Source organism: Bos grunniens, chromosome 1 (genome assembly GCF_055505025.1).
Source record: "Bos grunniens cultivar Pamir isolate PY7600 chromosome 1, Bosgru_T2T1.0, whole genome shotgun sequence".
Lineage (NCBI taxonomy): Eukaryota > Metazoa > Chordata > Mammalia > Artiodactyla > Bovidae > Bos > Bos grunniens.
In genome coordinates, this window is record NC_141165.1 from 128,082,333 (window position 1) to 128,109,017 (window position 26,685).

At 36.2% G+C, this 26,685-nt stretch overlaps 1 protein-coding gene across 1 annotated transcript in view; it reads left to right on the top strand.

Moving 5' to 3' along the window:
• Window positions 1-26,685, top strand: part of GBE1 (1,4-alpha-glucan branching enzyme 1) — a 318,366-nt gene that overhangs the window by 45,482 nt on the left and 246,199 nt on the right. The window contains exon 2 of the mRNA XM_086321961.1: window positions 24,532-24,701. Coding sequence (XP_086178087.1) covers window positions 24,532-24,701 — 170 coding nt within the window. The remainder of the gene's footprint in view (window positions 1-24,531; window positions 24,702-26,685) is intronic.

A 26,685-nucleotide genomic window follows, 5' to 3' on the forward strand; every position in this document is an offset into this window, starting at 1 on the left:
TGAGGTAGGTCTGTGGCCAAGGTAATTAGAAAGTATATGAATGTATTAGTTGGAATAAGTCAGTTTCTTTGCATTGTTATAGTTCTTCCTCACCCCTACCTATAGAGTTTTTACTTTATAAAATATTAAATTTTATATTTTTCCCAAAGTTTGAATTACTTTGAATGTATTTAACTGTCTTCAGGATTACTGATGTCGTTGTTTCTATATTTTATATGAGACAGATTCTTGCTTAGTGAGACATTTTAAATTCAGTATATTTGATAGCATTCCTTTTCCCCCTTTGTAATATTATATCATTTGGCTCATTTGCAATGTATTATAATGTTTGTGATCTAACAGCTAATACACAAATAAAATAGATACTGACAGGAAACTAATTTTTATTAGCTACTAAGTTAACTTTGTGTTAACTGGGAAGTTAATTGATAATTCTGTATGACTAGTTAATATGATTGTTTATTCTGTAAGCATCTTTAAAAATAATCTTATGCTTTGACAATTCTTGGCTAGGTGTCAGTTTTAGTGAAAAAGGATACATTTAAGAATCTGTTACTTTGGAGGCCATCAGGACAGGCTGGAATTTATGAGAAACCAAATGTCACTTCAATTTATTCAGCATGAATTTATCTTCCAAAAGAAGCTTAAAAATATACTGCCTGCTTCCCTGCCCCCCCCCCGCCCATTTTTGCTAGGAGTCTCATTTTATATTGACATTCATATTCTGTTTTGTACTTTAACTTAAAAACTGTTAAAGTTTCTCATCAAATGAAGAACTAAATTGGAGATACTTGGCTTTACATTATGCAGTGATTATTCAATGTCAGGTGATTAAAAAATTATTTACAGCTAAACATTTAAGTCTAGAAAATAGACATGTATGGATTGATAACACATTATAAAAAGTAGTTTATCGTTATGGGAATTCCTTGGTCAAATTCCCATCTATTAGTTTAAAGATTTTCTAACACTCACTACATAATTAATGATTTTTTTTCTGTTTTTTGTAATAGATTACTAATCTCTGACTTTCATTTGTTCTCAAATAACTATAAAATCTGTAGGTTTCCTTTAGATGTTACACATATTAAAGGAAGAGACATGTGACATTTGCAGAATTCCGATTTGAAGGGCATTTTGCCCAGGAATTAAGCAGAGTTTGTGTTTTTATGTTTTTGCTGAAGAATACCAAGTATCCTTCCCATTGAAGTGCCTCAGTTTAATAATTTGGTTGGTTTGAATATCACCATGGGCATCATTTCTGGACCAGAAACCCCCCACTGATACCCCTTCATCTCCCTTGACACCTCTCACTGAAGTTATCAAGGCATAGCCAAGTATCCTAGCTGCACAACAGCACTTTGGTGCCCAAAACTAAGTGAGCATCATCAGCTCTGGGGAATACTGCTGGGATGCTTGGAATAATACCTCTTGTTGGTACAAGCTTGAAACATAACTCATGTAAAGCCCCAAGGTTGCTTAGCAACTTCTATATATAACTCTTTGAGCCATCTCTGCCTCTTCATGTCCTGAAATGAACATCTCATTGTTCTTAAAAAGAAACTGAAGGCCTCCTTTAGAGAAGGACATTTCTGAAGTGTTTTCTCAATGCTGATGTGTCTCAGAGAATCCTGAGGTCACTTTTAATACAAAAATATTCTGAAGGGAGATAGATGTATTGTTACCTGATATTATCCTGATATAAATATGATTTTATGAAAAATAAATATATTTAAATTTTCAAAAAATTGAAACAAAATTGAATTCTTGATATGGTCATTTCATCCTTTTAAAAAGGCAAAAATATCTTGATTATGAGTTCAAGTAACTTTATTTAAAAAGCAATATACACATCAGTAGACATTTAAGGCAGTTTGATGTGCATAATAGTGATGTGAAAAAAATTTTATATGGCTTTCTGTGGGTCTGGTGGCTCAGTTGGTAAAGAATCCACTTGCAATGTGGGAGACTTCTGTTCAATCCCTGGGTTGGGAAGATTCCCCTGCAGAAGGGAAAGGCTACCTACTCCAGTATTCTGGCCTGGACAATTCCAAGAAATGTATAGTTCATGGGGTGACAAAGAGTCGGACACGACTGAGTGACTTTCACTTCACTTATTACTAGAAATTAGGTCCAGTAACATGCATTTCAGCCAATATCTCAAAACTCTTAATTTTAGTCTGACTGTGTTAAATATAAGAGGAATAATCTTTACAGAAATACTTTTTGGAAATTAAAGTTAAAATGCATTTATTGACTTTAGAGACTTTATGTAACTCAAATACCTAAAGTTAGTATTAATATTTGATTTTAGAGTATTTGGATATGAAGGGCTATTTTACTTTTTTTTTTCCAATTTTAGTTTTATATTTTTTATTCTCAAAAAGTTAATTTTTGCTTCTAATGAATGAACTGTTTTCAGTGGAAGACACCTATTTTCATATATTCCTATGAAATCTTTAAATTACTGTTTGCTAGCCTGTGGGGTTAGTACTAAAAAAGGGTTTTGGGACTATGTGGAAACTGGACATAGAATTTTACTTTGAAATACTTTATTTTATAATTGGTTGAGGCTTTAGCATTTTTTCCACCCTTGAACAGGAGAAATGATCTCTGTCCTGAAAAATCTTTGATTCTTTTTATTGACTGAAAAAAATATCTTGGAGAGTGGGAGATTTTGGTAAAAGATTATAATTTTAAATTATGTCTTGATACCACAGAACAGTAGGAAATAATTAGTGAACAGTATCATAATTTGCTTATTATCATACTTGAAAGCGTTCTCATTTTTTAAATTTAGAATGTTAATAAGAAAATGCCGCCAAATACTATTTTTAATATGAATATGGAAAAACTAGTTTCACTTAAAATGAGTTGCATAAAATATGTTATATATATTTTTCCTGTAGGATGACTCTTTCCTGGCATTTGGACGTCTCTCAATTATAGCCGTGTTCACTGAACCGGTACAGGAACTGAGAATGGAGTCTTGTGGAGAAAAATGTCAAACATACTTTTCTCAGCAGTTGTTGAGCTGCCCAGTTCTTGATGGGGTACAATTATTGTTTAGGTGTTCATTCTCGTAGCAAGTTAAAGGGAGGGAATTTGAAACCTAGTGTTTTCCCAGGATGAGAAATAAAACAAAGAAAGCAAAACAAGAAAACACACAACCAAAGCCCCAGCTTTGATTTTGGAGTAGATTTGTGAGACCGAATGACTAATGTTTTACATAGTCCTGCACACTGTCTATGAGCAGGAAGCAGGGCAGATTGAGTGGCTGCAGATACATAATTACATGGCTGCTTCTGTCTCCTCTGGGAGCTTTTAAATAGAAATAATGTTACTCATGAGGGTGCAGAGCTGGACTTTTGTGCTGTGGTGGTAACCAGTCTTCGAAGAGAATGAGTATGTCATGCTTCAGTGCCGCTGCTTTAGTATTTATTGTTTGTAAGCATGGCTTTGAGAATGTTGCTAGAAGTCAGAAGAAAGGAGGGAAATAGGTGTTGAAGCAAACAATAATAAAATAGATCTATCACTGGGACTCTCTGCAACAGGCAGTGAAGTGATTTAAGATGTATTGCACTGTTTTTTAAGAAAAAAATATATATAAGGTGAAAAATTGAATGATTTATTCTTTTGTCTTGCAGATGGTGGCTTTTATTTAAATACAGCATTTCTGATATTGCAGTCTTCGTTTTAAACACTTACATTTATTTAACACTGAGGATGTGTGTCAGTTTCCAGATGTGTCACTTTGAGAATGAGGATGGAAGTCTGAGGAAGATTGTGATAGATTTTATATCTGAAGAAACGATGCTGCAAGCAAATAATGCTAGGGAGCCCTACCAGACAGGGATTTTCTTGGAGACAGGCACAGAATGTTATTCTTTTTCTCTTTAGTTCAAGGGATATTTTATTCAGGAATGCTTGTCATTGTTAGGTACCTGATTAGGTGTTGAATATTTAAAATATGTGAGTATGTGTAAGATCATTATGTATAGAGAGAGCATAAACATTTTTTAAATGGATTAATAAATGGATTAAAGAGGGTGGGAAAAATATGTTCGGGGGAATCAGCTTCAAGGTGTGTAAGAGCATCAGACATTCATTTCAGCAGAGCTATCAGTGGTAGCAGATTAAACTGTTGAGTCAAGAGAGTTATGCCTTCTATTATAGTGGTTTGAGTGGGCTTCCCTGATGGTTCAGTCAGTAAAGAATCTGCCTGCAGTGCAGGAGACCCCGGGTTCAATCCCTGGGTCAGGAAGATCTCCTGGAGAAGGAAATGACAACCAATCCGGTATTCTTGCCTAGAGAATTCCGTGGACAGAGGAGCCTGGTGGGCTATAGTCCATGGGGTCGCGAGAGTCAGGCACAGTTTAGCAACTACCACCACTATAGTGATTTGAGTAGAAGAGCTAACGAGATGTAAGTTTCCATTACTTAGTTATCCTCCTGTCTCTCTTTCACTTGCTTTCCAACAAATATTTTTTCAAACTTTTGTGAAAGTAGACAGTTGGATTACATATGCTCTATCTTCGAACTTTTAAACTATTTTTTAAACAATAAACTTTAAAATACCAATTATAGATTCTTTCATAGTTTACTTCATATCTGTTATCTTTACATGTTTATAGTTAAAAAAAAGTAAAGCTAAAATTCAGAAAAGTCATTTACAACCTCTTTATTTTGAGATCATGGGTAATATTTTTTGTTGTATAATCTTTGAGCTACTCTTTTGTACTTTAGTGTACGTTCATAATTAATCAGCAAAACATATTTTAAACTTGATTCTTTTTCACTTAACAATGTATAATGAGCATTTTTATGTCAATGAATATAGATTTAACACTTCTTAATATTTCATGGATGGTATAGCATGCATATTCTTTGAATTTATATCTGTGATATGCAAGGCAATGCTCAAAATTCAGAGGTAGTATGCATGAATAGTAATCCTTACAGTAAAATATTTTCATGAAATTTGGGAGTTCTTAGAGGAGACTTGAAATTGAGTTGAATGTACAGGCAATAGGTTAACCATTGTTATAAGTTATTATGTTGATAATTTTTTTTAAGATAACATAGAATTAGATCTCTAAAAATTCTGGTTCTTCCAGTAACTTGCTGAGTGATTTTGGTGAAGTTACATAAGGTCTCTGATCCTTGGATTCCTCTTTTTTTAATAACTATAGAATTTGCAAATCATAGAAATATGAGAATTAAATGAGATATTATTTGTAGAACACTTAGCATAATGCTAAAGTACATAGTGATTGCTATGTAATAGGTTCCAATTATTATTGAAATCACCCCAGGTTGTTGACATTTTGTACTATCATAGGGAGAAGGCAATGGCACCCCACTCCAGTACTCTTGCCTGGAAAATCCCATGGATGGAGGAGCCTGGTAGGCTGCAGTCCATGGGGTCGCTAAGAGTTGGACACGACTGAGCAACTTCACTTTCACTTTTCACTTTCATGCATTGGAGAAGGAAATGGCAACCCACTCCAATGTTCTTGCCTGGAGAATCCCAGAGGCGGAGAAGCCTGGTAGGATGCAGTCCGACAGAGTCAGACACAACTGAGGCGACTTAGCAGCAGCAGCAGCAGCAGATGATTCATGGTAAAATATTTGCTTAGTCCATTTTTCTTAATGAATGCTGTACTCGATGTTGAGGATGTGAAATTAAAAGATGATCCTTGTCTTTATGGCATCTCTAATCTGGTGGGTGAAAATCTCAGTGGAGAAATTTATAAAACTGTATGAATATGCCACTGGGAAACTTTGACCAAAACTCTTTGTGAACCCAACCTTTGGGAAGGTTGGCCTATGGGTAATGAGGAGCCTGTATGAGTTCTCAATTCCAGTAGTTTTTGATTATGAATAGACTTCAGTTATCAGTAGTACTTCCCTAGTGGCTTAGATGGTAAAGAAGCTGCCTGCAATGCAGGAGACCTGGGGTTAAATCCCTAGGTCGAGAAGATGCCCTGGAGAAAGAAATGGCTACCCATTCCAGTATTCCTGTTTTAAATCCCATGGACAGAGGAGCCTGGTGGGCTATAGTTCATGGGGTTGCAAAGAATCAAATGTAACTGAGCGACTAACACATGTGATCTGGCCAGAACATTTTGGGAACCCTGAATTGGAAAACTGTGACCCATAAGCAGTAAGAGTTCTAGATGAATTTAAAGTGTCCATTTTACTGATGTTTAATAGTTCACTAAATTAAGCATCTGGGGGTGGCATTATTAGTAAACAGATTTAACTGTACCTGAATGGAATTTAACTTTGAGGTTTTGCTTCAAATCTGCTTATCACATTATGGTCTTTGTTATAGTAGTTTAATTTGGGGCAGATATTCTTGATAATATGGTAAATGAAATTTAAAAATGTTTTATATCCATACTTCATTACAAAAACCTATAAGTATTGTTGGTCAATAGCATTTAAATACTTAATCTCAATTTGGGTAAATATTTAAAAAAATAAAATGTGTAATTGGGAAAAATATTAAACTGAGATATGCAGACAATCTAGCAGACTACTCTACTTGTCCAGCTGTTCTGGGTTTTAGACCTATTATGGCTGGTCTGTGTTAGGTCATTGGATGTAAAAAAGCCATCTGTGTGTGTGTTTGCATGCACGCAACACGCTTGTGTTGATACACAAGTAGATGGATAGGTAGATGGATATAGATATGAAACTTTTATTTTTATAACTTAAAAGAGATCTTGCCAATATGTTAGGAGTCGCTATGAAAGCTCTTTGATCTTTTGGTTTTGTAGCTGACAGAATTTTGAAACCTTTGTCTCCCTCAGTAAAGGCAAAAAACTTGTCAGAGTGTTTGATAGACCTTTGATATTTCATGGCTATTTAGTCCAAAGGATGTGAAGTTTTTTTGTTGGAGGTATATATATATCTCCTTAGATTCTTTGATATATTAGTATAGTGTGTACTGTGCCATTGTCAACGTGAAAATTGATTCATTTATCCTGTTTCTAATATAAAAACATTTATGGGGATAAAGTGCATGGCCATCTGGCTATATTTTAATAAATTCAAATGTGTGATTGGGTTTGTTGGTTTGCCAAGTACCCATATATAAGCTTTCTTATCTTTGGTAATTTTTAGATGAAAAAAATTAGTGTTCATTAGTTTTTATCTGGTAATGATATAAAAATCATCCATTTTGAAACTATATGTCAAGACCTATAAACAGTTCTTGTTTGCATATTTTACTTCATCTCAGTTAATTCAAGTTCATTGTGACAGGTACACCTGTAAAATTCTCTGGGTAATTAGAATCAGTACAAATGCAATTTCTGCCTTTTGTTAGACTTTACAAAGTAATACAGAAAAAAAAAATGCTTTGTAGATTTATTTAGTGTAAATATGCCAAGTTTTAATTTTTAAGTGAGTTTTCTGATGACTCTTTGAGCATTTTTATCACTCTAACATACAACAAAAGATTTTTTTCATCAGCTATTTAGTATTTGAAAATTATTTAACAAATACTAAGTGACAAATAATTTAAATTTAGTATAGAAATCCAAATCAATTGAGAAACTGTTACATGTAAAATTTATTGGGTGTTATTATGAGTAATGTTTTAAGGACAGATAAAACTCTGGAAGCAAAGCCTTGGGTTTATATTCCAGCTTCATCCTCTTAATAGTTGTGTACCCTTAGTCAAAATACTGGGAGAAGGCAATGGCACCCCACTCCAGTACTCTTGCCCGGAAAATCCCATAGACGGAGGAGCCTGGTAGGCTGCAGTCCATGGGGTCGCTAGGAATCGGACATGACTAAATGATTTCACTTTCACGAACTGGAGAAGGAAATGGCAACCCACTCCAGTGTTCTTGCCTAGAGATTCCCAGGGACGGGGGAGCCTGGTGGGCTGCCGTCTATGGAGTCACACAGAGTCGGACATGACTGAAGCAATTTAGCAGCAGCAACAGCAGTCAAAATACTGCATTGGTCAAAAGTTCATTTGGGTTTTCCCAAAACAGCTAATGGAAAAACCCAAATGAACTTTGTGGCCAACCCAATAGTTTAACCTCTTGTTTTTTCATCTGTATCATGAGAATGATAATGTGTGTGTGTGTGTGCTCAGTCTCTCAGTCGTGTCTAACTTTGCCACTCCATGGACTGTAGCCCTCCATACTGAGTTATTGTGAAGGCTTAAATAAGTTAATCTTTAACAATGCTTGGAGCATAGTAAGTATTCTATGAGGTGTTAGTTCATTCATTATTATTTATGAATTGTGATGTTTATAATTTATTGTAATTTTTTCAGTTGATAGACTATTTGCTTTGCATTTTATGTTTCATAGATGCCTTATAGGCTGCATTTTATTTTAGGATAAATGATACATTTAAAATTATTTTACTTGTGCATGGTAAAATATACATACTCTGTGTATGTAGATGTCCAAAATAACCTTTGTATTAGGGTGCCATTTTTCCTTTCTTGGTTGGAGGAATTAGGACTCAACTTCATATCAACGAAACTTAGAGAATGGATTGTGTGTGTGTTAGTCGCTCAATCATGTCCAACTTTTTGTGACCCCATGGACTGCATCCCACCAGGCTCCTCTGTCCATGGGATTTTCCAGGCAAGAATACTGGAGTGGGTAGTCATTCCTTTCCCAGGGGATCTTGCTGACCCAGAGATTGAACCCAAGTCTCCTGCATTGTAGGCAGATTCTTTACCATTACAGGTAAAGAGCTATTACAGGTCCTTAGACCTGGATGAAAGTGAAAAGTGAAAGTGAAAGTTGCTCATTTATGTCCGACTCTTTGTGACCCCATGGGCTATATACAGTCCATGGAATTCTCCAGGCCAGAATACTGGAGTGGGTAACCTTTCCCTTCTCCAGGGGATCTTCCCAACCCAGGGATCGAACTGGGTGGATTCTTTACCAGCTGAACTACAAGGGAATCCCAAGAATACTGGAGTGGGTAGCTATCCCTTCTCCAGTGGATCTTCCTGACCCGGGAATTGAACCAGGGTCTCCTGAATTGCAGGTGGATTCTTTAACAACTGAGCTATAAGGGGATGGTACCTTTCAATTCAGCTTCTTCAGTTTACAGAAGATGAAGCTAAAGCCTTGGGTGGTTATCCTCCTGAAGTTCATGTACCTAGTACCTTAGAGTCTGTCTTGATCTTGTATCTTTTGATTCCTTAACCTCCTTCTCTATTTGGGGGAGTATAGAATTTTTGATAGTATTTGAGTAACAATGACATTCATATTAAAAGACAAAAGACATAACCATCATTGCTTTTAATCTATTTATTGATGCAGTGAATCATATTAAGAACAAGTTTGTCTTGGTAATTTAAAAGGTTGGACTTGCATCTCCTCAGGTTGGCTGGCCACACACACTCAGGAGTTGTGTGCTTGTGTGCAGTTGTTGTGCAGATTGTGGTCTGCATCATGGAAGACCTCAAGCCCCTATCTCTGTAGCCCAAACCGTTGGTCTTTGCCATGTAATTTTTCCCAGCAGAGAAACCTGACCACAGAACAGAGTATTATTTGAGCCAAGAGCTGTTGAAACAGTAAGTTAGTATTCTTCCTAAAAATCAGTAGACTAAGACTGTTTCATGTTTCATATTACACAAGAGAAAATAAACTGAAAGGTCAGTTGAACAGTTACAGCATTGCCCTTTTCCAAGGTAATCAGCAGAGCATGTAGCAAAGACGTGAACAGGAGCGTGACTGGAAAGAGGGTGGCTGATAAAGAGGCTGGCTGCTTAAAGTGTTTGGGACAATGCTTGACACTTCCAGGCCTGACCAGATGGGCCATCTCACAGGGCTTCCCTTCAGTAATTCTGATTTATTACATTCAGAGGACTTTTTCTTTTCTAGTTTGGCAGTCAGGTTTTCACATTGCCAGAAGACCCCAGAAATTTTAATACTGACCATTAATCATACCTTGGTAAACTGCAAGGGCAATATATTATTAATTTGTTTGCAGCCAAGAGACAAGACATGGTGATTAAAATTAATTTCTAGCTACATTTTGTTAATTTATTCTAATTAATTAATCTGTTAAGTCAAAATATGTTTATATTAATGGCTATATAGTAGGTTCTTTATGTTGGGTCATTAAATGTCATTTCCATAATTCTAAACATTGAATTCTAAAAAAACTTACTTTTATTAAAATAGAGAGTATTGTAAAGCTTTCTAATACCACCAAGTAAACTATTTCTAGCTTTTCATTAATTGAATATGAACATTTCATGGTTTGGGTTCTATGGGATTTAGATTTGGAAGGATGTCAGTGGTGACCTCCTTCCACCCCTTCACCTCTGTGGCCCAGTACCAGAATTAGGAAAGAACATTTAATAAATAACAGGCATTATTTACTTTCAGGACACAATTTTAAATGGTAGCAACACTCGCTTTTAAAAGTTAACAGTTTTGATTGGCCTTGTCCTCCTCTTGCCAAAAAAGATAGATTTAATGATTTTTATATAATCTTAATTTATATATATACATATATATGTATAATTAATTTGAGATACAAAATAGCCAAATTGCATTTAACTTTTGGCCAAGTAAGAACAAGTTATTTAAATAGCTTTTATTCTGTAACATCAGAAAATAAGAAATCAACTATTTGCTCTTAAATATGCTCTGAGGATATATTTATCAGATTGTTCTTAGTGCATTTGATTGTGTTTTAGAGATGGTGAAAGATGAATAAAATTTTATTTAAAAGGTTAAAAATTAGTAACATGCTTACTGTTTGCTTGTAACTGAATTAGCATTTATATTTTCTTATTGTATTATAATTAGCATGGAGCTTCCCTGGTGGCTCAGATGGTAAAGAATCCGCCTGCAATATAGGAAACTTGGGTTTGATCCCTGGGTTGGGTATATCCCCTGGAGGAGGGCATGGCAACCCACTCCAGTATTCTTGCCTGGAATACCCCCATGGACAGAGGAGCCTGGTGGGTACAGTCTATGGTGTCACAAAGATCAGACATGACTGAGGGACTAAGCACAACACATAATTAGAATGATGTAACTGTTCTAATTTTTTCAATGTTTTATTTTTTTCTACTTAGAAATACCTTAATTTCTTATTTAAAAAAGGGAAGATGAGGCATACCATAAAATAATTAATTTTTGTTTGGCTAGTTTTATATAATCACAGTAGTAGTCCTCATATCAATGGTATTATCTTTCTGTTTTATAAATGGGCAGGCTGAAACTCTGAGATCATTTAAGGGAAAAATCTAAGGTCAGTTTGCTAATGAGGGTAGCAATAAAACCTAACTTTTTATTTCTAAATTCATTCCTTTCTATAGTGTGTCAACATGACTGAATCATAATACATGACCCATACCAGTTAGTCTTAGATTAGTTCTATATGTTAAAGAACTCATTTCATTAACATCTAAGCCCAAATCGTAGAGCATAGGCATTGGTAAGGGTTATAAAAGTAAGAAAAACTGCTTGAGTTAAAAATCATGTTCATGCATTTTACTATCAGTTTGAATAGAAATGAGATGATGGAAGTGAATTGTCTTCCTTTCATTTTGGGAGCAGTTGGTGTCTTGACTGGGTTATCACATACCCTGATTTTCTTTTGACTTTTTGTAGATTCATACACTGCAACGTGATATAATATCCAAGTCAATCAATCAGTGTCTTATGTGAGATAATGTATTTCTTTATAAAGCTGGTTGTTTACTCACACAGGACCTACAGAAGCAAGGGTGAGAGATTTACATGAGGATTATTTCCCATTTTCTCTTATTGGTCAAAGTTTATCCTTTTAAAAGTTTGGCCTTTATTTCTCCACACTTTCATGTTATATTCAGTTCAGTTCAGTTCAGTCGCTCAGTCATGTCCAACTCTTTGCGACCCCATGAATCGCAGCATGACAGGCCTCCCTGTCCAACACCAACTCATGGAGTTTACTCAAATTCATGTCCATGGAGGCGGTGATGCCATCCAGCCATTTCATCCTCTGTCGTCCCCTTCTCCTCCTGCCCCCAATCCCTACCAACATCAGGGTCTTTTCCAGTGAGTCACCTCTTCGCATGAGGTGGCCAAAGTACTGGAGTTTCAGTTTCCGGTTAACACCCAGGACTGATCTCCTTTAGGATGGACTGGTTGGATCTCCTTGCAGTCCAAGGGACTCTCAAGAGTCCTTTCCAACACCACAGTTCAAAAGCATCAATTCTTCGGCACTCAGCTTTCTTCACAGTCCAACTCTCACATCCATACATGACCACTGGAAAAACCATAGCCTTGACTAGATGGACCTTTGTAGGCAAAGTAATGTCTCTGCTTTTGAATATGCTATCTAGGTTGATCATAACTTTCCTTCCAAGGAGTAAACGTCTTTTAATTTCATGGCTACCATCACCATCTGCAGTGATTTTTGAGCCCCCCCAAAATAAAGTCTGACACTGTTTCCACTGTTTCCCCATCTATTTGCCATGAAGTGATGGGACCAGATGCCATGATCTTCGTTTTCTGAATGTTGAGCTTTAAGCCAACTTTTTCACTCTCCTCTTTCACTTTTGCAAAGAGGCTTTTGAGTTCGTCTTCACTTTCTGCCATAAGGGTAGTGTCATCTGCATGTTATGTTAGATTGGTGCAAATGTAACTGTGATTTTTACATTGTTGAAATTAGCCATTTGATAATGGAGTACTAATTCTTAATAAATGTGGTTATGTTATACATCATTTTAATGTGCATTTCTCACTGTAAGTGTTTTGCTAATGACTTATTACTCGTAGTTTACTTTCTATCTATTTTAGACTAAGGAAATTATGTACGATGAAAAGTAAATTTAAATAATTTTCTTATTCGAGTTAAAAATGGGTCATAAAGCAGCGGAGACAACTCTGAACATCAACAATGCATTTGGCCCAGGAACGGCTAATGAACATACAATGCAATGGTGGTTCAAGAAGTTTTGCAAAGGCGATGATTGCTTTGAAGATGAGGATTGTAGTGGCTGGCCATGGGAAGTTGAACAATGACCAGTTGAGAGCCATCATTGAAGCTGATCCTCTTACAACTACATGAGAAGTTGGCCAAGAACTCAATATCAATTATTCTATGGTCATTTGGCATTTGAAGCAAATTGGAAAGGTGAAAAAACTCGATAAGTGGATTGCCTCATGAACTGAGGCAATCAAAAAAATCATCATTTTTAAGTGTTGTCTTCTCTTATTCTATGCAACAACAGTGAATCATTCCTCAGTTGGATTGTGACATGCAACAAAAAGTGGATTTTATATGACAACTGGTGATGACCAGCTCAGTGGCTGGACTGAGAAGCACTAAAATGTGTTAGATGCTCAGTCATGTCCAGTTCTTTGTAACTCCATGGACTTCAGTCTACCAGGCTCCTCTGTCCATGGAATTCTCCAGGCAAGAATACTGGATGGATTGCCATTCCCTTCTTCAGGGGATCTTCCGAACCGGGGATCAAATGCAGGTCTCCTGCATTGCAGGCAGATTCTTTATCATCTAAGCATTTTGCAAAGCCAAACTTGCACCAAAAAAAGACCATGGTCACTTTTTGGTGGTCTGCTGCCAGTCTAATCCACTACAGTTTTCTGAATCCTGGTGAAACCATTGCATCTGAGAAGTATGCTCAGCAAATGGATGAGATGCACCAAAAACTGCAATACCTTCAGCCAGCTTTATTCGACAGAAAGGGCCCAGTTCTTTTCTGTGACAACAACCAACCACACATCACACAACCAATGCTTTATAAGTTGAAAGAATTGGGTAACAAAGTTTTGTCTCATCTACCATATTCACCTAACCTCTCACCAACTGACTACCACTTCTTCAAACATCTCGACAACTTTTTGCAGGGAAATCATTTCCAAAACCCAGGAGGCAGAAAATGCTTTCCAAGAATTTGTCAAATCCTGAATCACAGACTTTTATGCTATAGGAGTAAGCAAACTTATTTTTTGTTGGAAAAAATGTGTTGATTGGAATGATTCCTATTTTAATTAATAAAGATGTGTTTGAGCCTAGTTATAAAGATTTAAAATTCACAGTCTGAAACCCAGTCACTTTTGCACCAACCTAATAGTATTTGGCTTCTTTTAGGAGCTCCTTGCAAGCCACACTTTCACAGGGCCAGTCAAATGAGTGTACAAAGCCTGGACCAAAGTGGAACTGAGGGAATACATGTTGTTGTTCAGTCACTAAGTCATGTCTGATTCTTTGGGACCCCATGAACTGCAGCACACCAGGCTTCCTGTCCTTCACTATCTCCTGGAGTTTGCTCACAGTCATATCCATTGTGCTATCCAACCATATCACCATCATATCCATCATATCCATGCTATCCAACCATATCACCCTCTGTCGCCCCCTTCTCCTCCTGCCTTCAGTCTTTCCCAGCATCAGGGTCTTTTCCAATGAATCGACTTTTCACATCAGGTGACCAAAGTATTGCAGCTTCAGCTACAGCATCAGTCCTTCCAGTCCAACCCAGTCCTACAGGGTTGATTTCCTTAAAATTAACTGGTTTGATCTCCTTGCTGTCCAAGGGACTCTCAAGAGTCTTCTTCAGCACTACAATTCAGAAGCATTAATTCTACGGCACTCAGCTGCCTTCTTTTTTAAAAAATTTAATTTATTCATTTTCATTTCAAGGATAATGGCTTTACAGCATGGTGTTGGTTTCTACCAAACATCACCATGAATCAGCCATAGGTTTGCCCTTGTTCTTTCCCGCCTGGACATCCCTCCCACTTCTGTCCCCATCCCACCTCTCTAAGTTGTTACCTAGGCCCGTTTGGATTCCCTGAGTCATAGAGAAAATTCCCATTTTATTTTACATTTGGTAATATATGTTTCCATGTTACCCTCTCCATACACCCCACACTTTCCTTCCTGCCCACCCAGTCTTGTCCATAAATCTGTTCTCTATGTCGGTCTCCAGTGCTGCTCTGTAAATAGGTTCATCAGTACCATCTTTCTAGAATCTATATATATGCATATATGGAATATGATAGTATATGATATGATATTTGTTTTTCTCTTTCTAACTTACTTCACTCTGTGTAATTGGCTCTATGTTTCTCCACCTCATTACGACGGACTCAAATGAATTCTTTTTTATGGCTGAGTAATAATCCATTGTGTGTATATGTGTGTGTGTGTGTGTGTATCTCACAGCTTCTTTATCTGTTCATCTGTTGATGGACATCTAGGTTGCTTCCATGTCCTAGCTATTGTAAATAGAGCTGCATAGAACATTGTCATACATGTGTCTTTTTCAATTTTGATTACTTTATGAAGGATATATGCCTCACAGTAAATGAGTCTTGTACAGTTATGATGGATTATATCTTTCTTATATTTGAAGAGGCTATTGATTTTTCTATGCTGCTCTCAAATCCAACAGTCATATAGTATATTTATTGTTCTAACAGTGTGCTTATTCATCATGTTTTGTGAAAGGTGTTATACTAAGCTTTTTAGGTATATTATCTCATTTCATTATCATTTGGTTCTTATGAAATGTGTTCTGTTATTCTTATTTAGATAGAGATGTTAAGTCTTAGTTATAGCTGGTAGGAGGTAGGATTGAAATTCAAGGTCAGATGCTATTGTTCAGTTGCTCAGTCATGTCCAACTCTTTGCAACCCCGTGGACTGAAGCATGCCAGGCTTCAAACTTGCCAGCTTGCTCAAACTCAAGTCCATTGAGTTGGTGATACCATCCAACCATCTTGTCCTCTGTCATCCCCTTTTCCTCCTGCCTTCAGTCTTTCCCAGCTCCAGGGTCTTTTCTAATGAGTTGACTTTTCCTATCAGGTGGCCAAAGGGTTGGAGCTTCAGCATCAGCATCAGTCCATCCAATGAATATTCAGGACTGATTTCCTTTAGGATTGACTGGTTTGATTTCCTTGCAGTCCAAGGGACTCTCAAGAGTCTTTTCCAACACCACAGTTCAAAAGCATCAATTCCTTGGTGCTCAGTCAGCTTTCTTTATGGTCCAACTCTCACATCCATACATGACTACAGGAAAAACCATAGCTTTGACTATACGGACCTTTTTTGGCAAATTCAGATGTAATAATCCTAATTTTAAATCTAAATTTAACCATCCTATCACCATTCCCTAACCACAGTCTGGGAAGTAGTAGGTACTCATTAAATATTTATTTGCTAAGTACTTAATATGTGCTAGTATTTTAAATGACTAGGTCAATGGCAACCCACTCCAGTACTCTTGCCTGGAAAATCCCATGGATGGAGGAGCTTGGTAGGCTGCAGTCCATGGGGTCTCGAAGAGTCAGATATGATTGAGGGATTTCACTTTCACTTTTCATTTTCATGCATTGGAGAAGGAAATGGCAACCCACTCCAGTGTTTTTGCCTGGAGAATCCCAGGGATGGGGGAGCCTGGTGGGCTGCCGTCTATGGGGTCGCACAGAGTTGGACACAACTGAAGCGACTTAGCAGCAGCAGCAGCAGGTATATCTGTGTGCGAAACAGATAATTTTTCCTGTCTTTGTGGTATTTATCACCTAGCTGCTTCTATCTTCTGAATATAAATCTTCATCTTACAGAATGCTGTCTCAGTCCTTGGTTTTCTCTCTACCATTTCCCACACTTAACAAAGAATGTCTTGAAGGCATGGGCTTTGTCTTTCATCTCTGTTCTCAGTGACTCGCATAGCATTGGATGTATAGTAGATGCTTAGTAATATTTGTGGAATAAATGGATGAGTTTACCCCTTCTCACTTGTCACTTTTATTTAAATGGTCCCATGTTTACTGTTTCCTGATAGATTAAGATTGGAGTGTATGCTAAATTACAGATTGGAAGTGTCACTAAAATTTTAGGTGAAATTTTGAAAATTTATACATTTATTTATTGATTAGTACATATAAACATTTAAATATAAGGAAAGCATTCAAAAATAAGAAACCATGTCTACTATACTGTCACTTTTAAAATTATTTTCATTGACCAGTATAACAAGAGAGTTCACAGACTCTGGTATTTTAATGTTCAGTCTGTTTAATAAAGACTTTGTTAATATTATTCTGACTACTAAAATTCATCCTTCAAACTGCTCCCTTTAAAGACTGTCTCTGATAGTATCAGTTATCTCCTCTTTAAAGTCTTAAAGGTTTTTATTTTTCATTTAATTTATTATATAACTGAAAGTCATCTTTTCCATCTTGATTTAACTCTACATTTCTACGCCTCCTCCTATCCAGCTACATAAAGCTAGTCCTCGTGCCCACAAGGACCGCCTTAATTTGTACACGTGTAAAGCTCTTCTCTGTCTTGTCCCTTAATTGCTAAAGAATACTACTCATCCTTTAAGATATAGCACAAATGCCAGCCACTTTTTAGAGCCTTTTTAAATCTTGCTTTATCCCATTAGTTTTTCTATTATATTTATTCTTCTGTTAGCATTTGCTTATCTCACCCCTTTCCTGTCCTGAGCTGAACAGTCTTCTCTTGGACTGATAAACTTATCAAAGAGAGGTTCTTCAATTATTGGCATACAATAAATATTTTTACCCTGTGATACATCTATTTCTGCTTTATTGACTATGCCAAAGCCTTTGACTGTGTGGATCACAATAACTATGAAAAATTCTGAAAGAGATGGGAATACCAGACCACCTGATCTGCCTCTTGAGAAACCTATATGCAGGTCAGGAAGCAACAGTCAGAACTGGACATGCAACAACAGACTGGTTCCAAACAGGAAAAGGTGTATGTCAAGGCTGTATATTGTCACCCTGCTTATTTAACTTATATGCAGAATACATCATGAGAAATGCTGGGCTGGAAGAAGCACAAGCTGGAATCAACATTCCCGGGAGAAATATCAATAACCTCAGATATGCAGATGACACCACCCTTATGGCAGACAGTGAAGAAGAACTAAAAAGCCTCTTGATGAAAGTGAAAGAGGAGAGTGAAAAGGTTGGCTTAAAGCTCAACATTCAGAAAACGAAGATCATGGCATCCTGTCCCATCACTTCATGGGAAATGGATGGGGAAACAGTGAAAACAGTGTCAGACTTTATTTTTTTGGGCTCCAAAATCACTGCAGATGGTGACTGCAGCCATGAAATTAAAAGACGCTTACTCCTTGGAAGGAAAGTAAGGACCAACCTAGATTACTTTGCCAACAAAGGTCTGTCTAGTCAAGGCTATGGTTTTTCCAGTGGTCATGTATGGATATGAGAGTTGGACTGTGAAGAAAGCTGAGCACCAAAGAATTGATGCTTTTGAACTGTGGTGTTGGAGAAGACTCTGAAGAGTCCCTTGGACTGCAAGGAGATCCAACCAGTCCATTCTAAAGGAGATCAGCCCTGGGCGTTCTTTGGAAAGAATGATGCTGAAGCTGAAACTCCAGTACTTTGGCCACCTCATGCGAAGAGTTGACTCATTGGAAAAGACTCTGATGCTGGGAGGGATTGGGGGCAGGAGGAGAAGGGGACGACAGAGGATGAGATGTCTGGATGGCATCACCGACTCGATACACATGAGTTTGAGTGAACTCCGGTATTGGTGATGGACAGGGAGGCTTGGTGTGCTGAGGTTCATGGAGTCGCAAAGAGTCGGACACAAATGACCGAATGAACTGAACTGAAATGAACTGAACTAAACTGAAATATGTTGTGGGTTTTTTTGTTGTTGTTGTTATTGAATACTTATCCTTGATTGAGGGACAGAAATTATTCACTTTACAGTCTCAAATGCCTACTTTTCACTTGACAGATTTAATATATAGAGAAGTCTATATATTTCAGGTACTTTGTGCTTGAAGAAGAAAATTTCTGCCAGTCACCTTGAAGTCTTTTGAAAGGGTGATTTAAAAAGCAATTTTTTTTTGTTCCAAAAAAATATTCAGTTCCCCTCTCCTTTAACCTTATTTCCGCCTTTTTTAGTTTATTAAAAATTCCTATTGAGCTTTTACTTCTGTGCTTTTTCTTGCCTCTATTCCAAATCTCCTTTAGGAAACAGATGACTATATAAAATCTTGAAAAGAATTAAGCTAGCATGGAAGGAACTTCCCCCATGGGTTCATTGTGTTTCAGACCCACTTAGAAGCACTTGAGAAAGAATTCTACATCTTAGGTGTTTCCAGATAAGGTATGATCCATCTCCTCTGACATATCTCCAGTGTTCACAGCCTTGCCTGAAATTAGAACTTCAGTATGGATCTAAGATGAAGTGTCTTACAAAAGAGCAAAGGTTTTTAGCTGGTTTCTTTTTTTTTTTTTTCCAAACTAAGCATTAACTACTTCCCTAAAGTAACTTTTTTTCCCCTAGGCTATCCAATTTACTTAGTTTTCTTCCAAACTTTTTATAATCTACACATTCAGATTAATCTGGAGTACCTAGTATGTGTTATGTGTTAGTATGCCTATATTTATAACTTTTCATAGCAGGAAAATATAAATATTCTTAAATGCTTTGGAAATTTAAGGAGAAACAGTCCTTAATGTTTACTAATAATTAGCATGCATATTTAAATCTAAATAAGTGGTGTAATTTAAGATATTATAAATTAAAAAGTATAATACAGCAGTGCTTCTCACTGAGGTGGTGAAAAGCTACAGTTTAAAATTATTGAGTATATGCTGGTTACTGTGGGGATGACTCCTGGTGTCATTTCTTTGATTCCTTATAAACTATCAGATTTCCCCTACTTAACAGGGGAAGAAATTCAGGAAAAGGGAGGTTAAGTAATTTGTTCAAGGTTACATATACTATGTAACAGAGTTAGAATTTGAACCTACACTGTTTATTTCTAGAGCCTTATCAGATCCTCTTAATTATAAGATTAATAACTTTATGAATTAAAGTTATGGGACTTTCTTTAAGAGGAAATGTGACTTTTAATTTGAGATTATGTCTCCTGATTTTTTAAAAATACCTTTTGTGATAAATAATACCTCATCTCTGTTGCTTATTACCTTCTTGACCTTGAGCAACTTTCATATTTATCTGTGCGTCTATTTCTTTCTTTCTGCAAAGAGGATTAAAAACATCAATGAAGATATTAAATCTTATAATATTTTTATATCTGTACAAAATTCTAGTTACAATACTAACTCATTTTATGTTCTTGGTTACCAAGAATTTGACCCAGTTTTTAAATATCCTATAAATTCATAGCAAAATATTAAGAGAGACGACTGTAGTAGGAGAGGGCACAGGCATGATGAGCTTGCTATATCCTCAGGCGTTTTCTTTTTTGAGCCACAGTGATTTCAAAGTGGAATGTGTATTTCTGTATCAGAAGCTTTAGGGCTGACCTTGAGGACGTCAAGATATTTAGTTAAAGTAATATCATGCTATAATCCTATTTCTGTTCAATTTTCAGTAAATGGCACATTTGTATATATCTTTTGAAATGTCTTAAGAAGGATTATTTTTTAAACTTTAAATAAATCTAAAATTGTGTTTTAAAGATATTATAACCACATTGACAATAAAATTATTGCCACATTTATTTGCCCTCCAAAAGTTGATAGCTTTTTAAAAAAAGAATCAGTAATTTTTCTTGTTTTATGATAATATATGTGTATGTATTTTTTTTTTACCCTAAGTCCAGATTTACTTATTTTTTCTCTTCTAGTTTTGTTACTTCTATCCAGATTTATTTTGTTGATTGTTTTTATACCATTTGATCATTAAATGTTGTTATTTATGCATCTCATATGGATTAGAGTTTCCACGCATTGAGAGTTATAGCCGAATGGTATCTTTAAGAGGTAAAAATCATTTTCTCATAGAATTTAGAGTATGAGAGAGTTTGCATACAAATCTCTTATTAGAGCTATAGACTGAGGTTTTCTTCTGCTGCCTTTTCTTTTGCCTAGATCAGTATTTAAAGTATTTTGAAATAGTTGCTGATGTTAAATTAGGGAGGATTCATAGAAAAATCTGGAATATTTTTCATTCTTGAATAATTACTTTATGTGGCAAATCTTTCGTAACAATAGGCTAGAGCTTTTAAATAGATGCTGTCAATTTTCCCTGGGTTTTGTCCTCCCCATCTCAATTGAGCTCCTTTCTACTTTGTTTTCCATACTCTGAGGCTAGCCTCATTGGTTACTCTTTTATCATCATGCTGTTCTTTGTGTTTCTTATGCGAGGGCAGTTCTTCGTATTTATGCTACCTGCCTGGCTCCTGTCAGTAATTCAGTTTGCGTCCTCTGGAGTAAAGACTGCCAGTGATACTGGAGTTACATCATTTCATTAAAAGTTAATTTGTTTCAAGTAATAGAGTAAATATAATTTGCATTTTCATAAAACCATGGGGATGTGCACTCACAGGCGGGCATGTGTATTGTATGTGTTGGGTATATATAGACAATACAAAAGGGGGTCATATTTGAAATACTCCACTCACAACCTACCATACCCATAGGCTTTGCACTCCACTGATCAGATTCTGTGCTGTACCTCTTCCTGTCTTTGAAGTAAATGTGAGAGCATGGTGGGGCTAGGAACTTAAGGCCCCTGCTCGCCCCAGCCCACTGGAATCCAACCCCTGGTGCAGGGAAAGGGGCCCTGTGAAAATACCATCTACATTGCCATCTGTAGCTGTATGAATATTTCTTTATACAAAGAGATGTTTTGTGGAAAACTGCTTTGCAACTTCTTTCCCTAAGCCATCTATCTTGGGACATCTTTTCATATCAGTACATTTCATTCTACCTCATTCTTCATAATGAATCTCATGTAATTTGTTGTTTGTGTGTTCCACAGTTAATTTGACCAGCCTCTCTTGTTGAACAGGTAGGTATTTTCTATGGTTTGGTATTTTAAATAATGCCATAATGATTACCTGTACATTACACTGTACATGTAGATGTTTTTACTTCCTTGTGTGATATATTCAAGGGGTAAATTTCTAGAAATGGAATTACTTGGTTGAAGACTGTGATTTAGAAATTTTCATAGCTAGCTAATGCCAAATAGTTATCTAATTTATATTTTGTTAAAGAGTATTTGGAAATGTCTTTTTCCTGCACCTGTACTCTGTCTGCACAGACTATCACATCTTACTGGTCTTTAAGTGGAAAATGCAACTTTGAAATCTAGGATTGAATTTGAGTGTCTTTTCAATGTGTTTTATGGCCATTTGTATTTCTTTTACTGTGAACTCCTGGTTTTGTTTATTTTTAATTTAATATTTATAACTTTGACCTTTTGAAGTTATTTTTATTTTAGAGGTCCAATTTTTAAACTTAGATTCCAGTATCTTAATAGGTAAGCCATTGCTTTCTTTCTCTTTCACATTTCTTTCTTGAAATGTGACTAGGGATCAAACTCATGTTCCCTGCATGGGCAGGCAGATTCCTATCCTCTATACCACCAGGGAAGTCCTCTTTGTCTTTTTTTCTAATCATATCAAGTTCCAATTGTTCATTTACCTAATTTGTTGTTGTTGTTGTTGCATGTACACTTAGTTCCTTGCCAACTCTAATTTATTATTTTTCTAATGATATATTTTGTTACTCTTTTTATTTCCTTGGGTCTGACGTTTCCTTTTACTTCTCATCCTATTATTCGATCATATTAATATAATCCCTCAGCTTTTATTATGATTGAATTAATTTTTATTTATGTTGAAGTACAGTGTGAAATGGGCTTCCCTGGTGGCTCAGTGGTAAAGAATCCGCCTGCAGGAGATGCAGATTCAATCCCTTGGTTGGGAAGATCCCCTGGAGAAGGAAATGGCAACCAACACCTGTATTCTTACCTGGGAAATGCCTTGGACAGAGGAGCCTGGCAAGCTACAGTCTGCTGCTAAGTCATTTCAGTCGTGTTCGACTCTGTGTGACCCTAGGGATGGCAGCCCACCAGGCTCCCCTGTCCCTGGGATTCTCCAGGCAAGAACACTGGAGTGGATTGCCATTTCCTTCTCCAATGCATGAAAGGAAAAGTGAAGTTCACTTTCACTGAAGTTGCTCAGTCGTGTCCGACTCTTTGTGACCCCATGGACTGCAGCCCACCAGGTTCCTCCGTCCATGGGATTTGCCAGGCAAGAGTACTGGAGTGGGGTGCCATTGCCTTCTCCGAGCTACAGTCTGCTGCTGCTGCTAAGTCACTTCAGTCGTGTCTGACTCTGTGTGACCCCATAGACAGCAACCCACCAGGCTCCTCCGTCCCTGGGATTCTCCAGGCAAGAACACTGGAGTGGGTTGCCATTTCTTTCTCCAATGCATGAAAGTGAAAAGTTGAAAGGGAAGTTGTTCAGTCGTGTCTGACTTTTAGCGACCCCATGGACTGCAGCCTACTAGGCTCCTCTGTCCATGGGATTTGCCAGGCAAGAGTACTGGAGTGGGTGCCAACAGTCTATGGGGCCGCAAAAGAGTCAGACCTGACTTAGCAACTAAGCAACAACAGGGTGAAACATTTGTATAAAGATTATTTTTCTGTTCACCTCAGTTGAGGTGTTTTTCATTAGTTAGCTTCTGATATTTTGTGTATTTCCTTTATACCTCTATTTGGATTCATGACTATCTTTCTGGGACTTTTATTGATTACCCCTCAGGGTGTGGGGAAGCACAGGGAAGTTTATGGGCATTGGTCAATTCATTGCACAGTTCTGGAACTTTCACTTCTGACAGAGAATACCTGCCACATGCTTCACTTCTCTAGTTTTGCCAGTTTTGTTCTACTTTGCTTCTCCCCAGACTTGGGGTAATAAGTGCAAGTAATAATATATTTTTGGTGTACCGGTCCTAACTGTGGGCTCTGGGGGTCTGGTAGAGGGTCAAGAGCAGCCATGTATTATTCTTGATCCTGCTTGGAAAGGAATCTTTAGTTTCTTCTCATGGCCGCTGGCTTTCATAGTTTGAGGTGATGAATGTTCTTTCCATGGTTAGTTGCTGTAGGGCAAGACTAGGCAAACTATAACCCATAGGCCAAATTTGGCCCTGCCACCTGTTTTTGTAAATAAAGTGTTATTGGAACACAGCCACACCCATTCATTTACATATTGTCTGTGGCCAATTTCATGCTTCAGAGACACAGTTGAGTAATTGTGACAGAAACCAGATGGCTAGCAAAGACTAAAATATTTCCTATCTGCCCTTTAACAGGAAAAGTATGCAAGACCTGCTGTAGGGTAATTTTATTTTTATTGCTGGTTTTTAACTGTATTTTCTTTCAGTGTTTTAGAAGTTATAGATGTAGGAATGCTCCTTCATTATACTGTCTTGACATGGAAGTTGCTATAATGCTGATTTTAAAATATTCATGGAATAACGTAACTATCATGTTTTCTTTTATACCATAATGCTTGAAATTACAAAAAAAAGTTTGTTGGATTAGTTCAGTGTATTTGATGTAAGAATGATATCTTACCAGGTAACTTCTAGCAATAAATGAAATTATTCACATCATTCCTCTTTAATGATATCTTTTTTTTTTTTTCCCTGAATGAGAGTAAAACAGATATTTAATTACAGCAGCTTTTCTGGAAGATTATTTGATTTTACAATTTCCTTTCTTTTGCACTTTTTCAAAGGTATAAGCGGTTTAACCAGACTTTGACCGACATTGGAGAGAATGAAGGTGGTATTGATAGGTTTTCCAGAGGTTATGAATCATTTGGCGTCCACAGATGCGCTGATGGTGGTTTATACTGCAAAGAATGGGCCCCAGGAGCTGAAGGAGTTTTTCTTACTGGAGACTTCAGTAAGTATTTTAGAACCATTAAAGTCAGTTGTAGCATTTCATTTATTTACTTAAAACATAGATGTTATATATTTAACTTTTATGAATATTATTGATTACAAATATTCTACTTTTCAGATAGAGCCCGTTGAGTTTCTTGAGTCTTTGCCTTTATGTGCTAAAAGTATTTCTGATTTGATGTGATACATGTATTTTTTAAAACTTTATATTCTATATAATCATGTACCAGAAATAACAGAGTTTGTGAGAAAAATTGTGTTAGGCAGAGTACTCCCAATTTATTCAACCTTGTTAGCAAGCTCTGACAAAACCAATACCAATTTAGGTAAAAATTTGGTTTAGGTTCAGTCTCTACTACCATTTGCTCCTGGTTATTTGGCATCATAGTTCTTGCATCCTCTAATCTTTTTTTGAGACCTCAGTAAATGTAAACATCTAAATTAGAGGGTTAACTTCTTCATCAGTCAATTCTTTGTTTTTTCCCTTTCCTTTCTTTTTTTTTAATAACAGTGGGACATATCTTCTTAGCCTTATTATCTGCACTGTTAATTTCACTAGACAATTAAGTGTAGTAGTTCTACAAGTCAGGCTTCTAGCTTACAGTTTAGTAGAAGCCTTGTAAGTACATAACTAATATATAATCTTCTCAGTTTTATTCTATAAGTATAAATAAATTACTGTAATAGTGACAGGGAAAGAAACTCAGTTTTGAAAATGGAATAACTGGAAAACTAAGCCTTGGCAAATGTTCATAATACAAGGAAAGGAAATATCAAATAATAATAATCCTCTAGCACCATGGTATAGTATGGTCTTTAAACTTTGATTTTCCTGGACTCAGAGGTCTATATGCTATCCTGTTGTGGAAAGATTAAAACTATAGGGACAGAAAACTGAATTGTCAGGGTTTGGGGGTAGGAGGCGTGAGTTGACAAGTTGATAAGAAACAGGGGACATTTTTTGGGGTAATGGAAACATTTTATGTTGTGATTGTGTTGGTTTCATGATTGTATACATTTGCCAGAATTTATAGAAGTAAATGTATAAAAGGGTGAGTTTTACTGTGTGCAAATAATACCTTAAGTAACCTAACTTTAAAAAATTTTTTGATTTTATGTATATAGTCTAAGGCAGCACTGCCCAATAGAAATATAATGAGCATCATTTATATAATTTAAAATTTTTCATGGTAATATTAAAAAATAAAGGAGAAAAATGGAGCGAATTTTAATAATGATAGGTTTTTTAAAATTTAATCCTGTATATCAAAATATATTTTAGCATGTAACCAATGTAAAATTTGTTAGTGAGATATTTTCATTCTTTCGTATTGCTTCTTCTAAATCTGGTGGGTATTTTTTCATTGGAAATACTTGATCTATATTTAGACTTAATGCAATTTGCAGTTTAAAGTGCATACCCAAATTTTTCCAAACATTGTTAAAAGTTCTAGCAACTCAACTGAGTGGTAGTTTTAAATTTTACATTTAATAAAGTAATTAAAATTAAATAAAACTTTAAATTTATTTTCTCAGTTACACTAAGTTCATTTTAAGCACTCAGTAGCCACCTTTGTTTAGTGGCTCTATTATTGAAAAGAACAGGTCAAAGGACTGTAAGTTATTCTTTGTGTCGTTCCCAAAATTAGATGACATAAGCTTCCTGTGTTTCTAGAGAAGTTAGTGAAAACTTTAGGGGATGTTTTAAGAAAGATCATGTGATCTGCTGATTCAGATTAACATGGCCAGGTGATTATTATGAAATATATTTTGAAGCTATAAGTCTTTTCACTTAAACTGTTAAAATTGTTATAATTTTTTCTTGTATATAAACATGACTATTTCCCCATCTTCTCTGAGTGACTGTGTTGACTACTAGCTTTTTGTTAATAGATTTGTTTTGCATCAACCTCTAATCAAGGTGCTTTTGGGCATTATATTTTATTAGTTTTTTTTTTTTTTACTGCCATTTATTGAGAAGTATT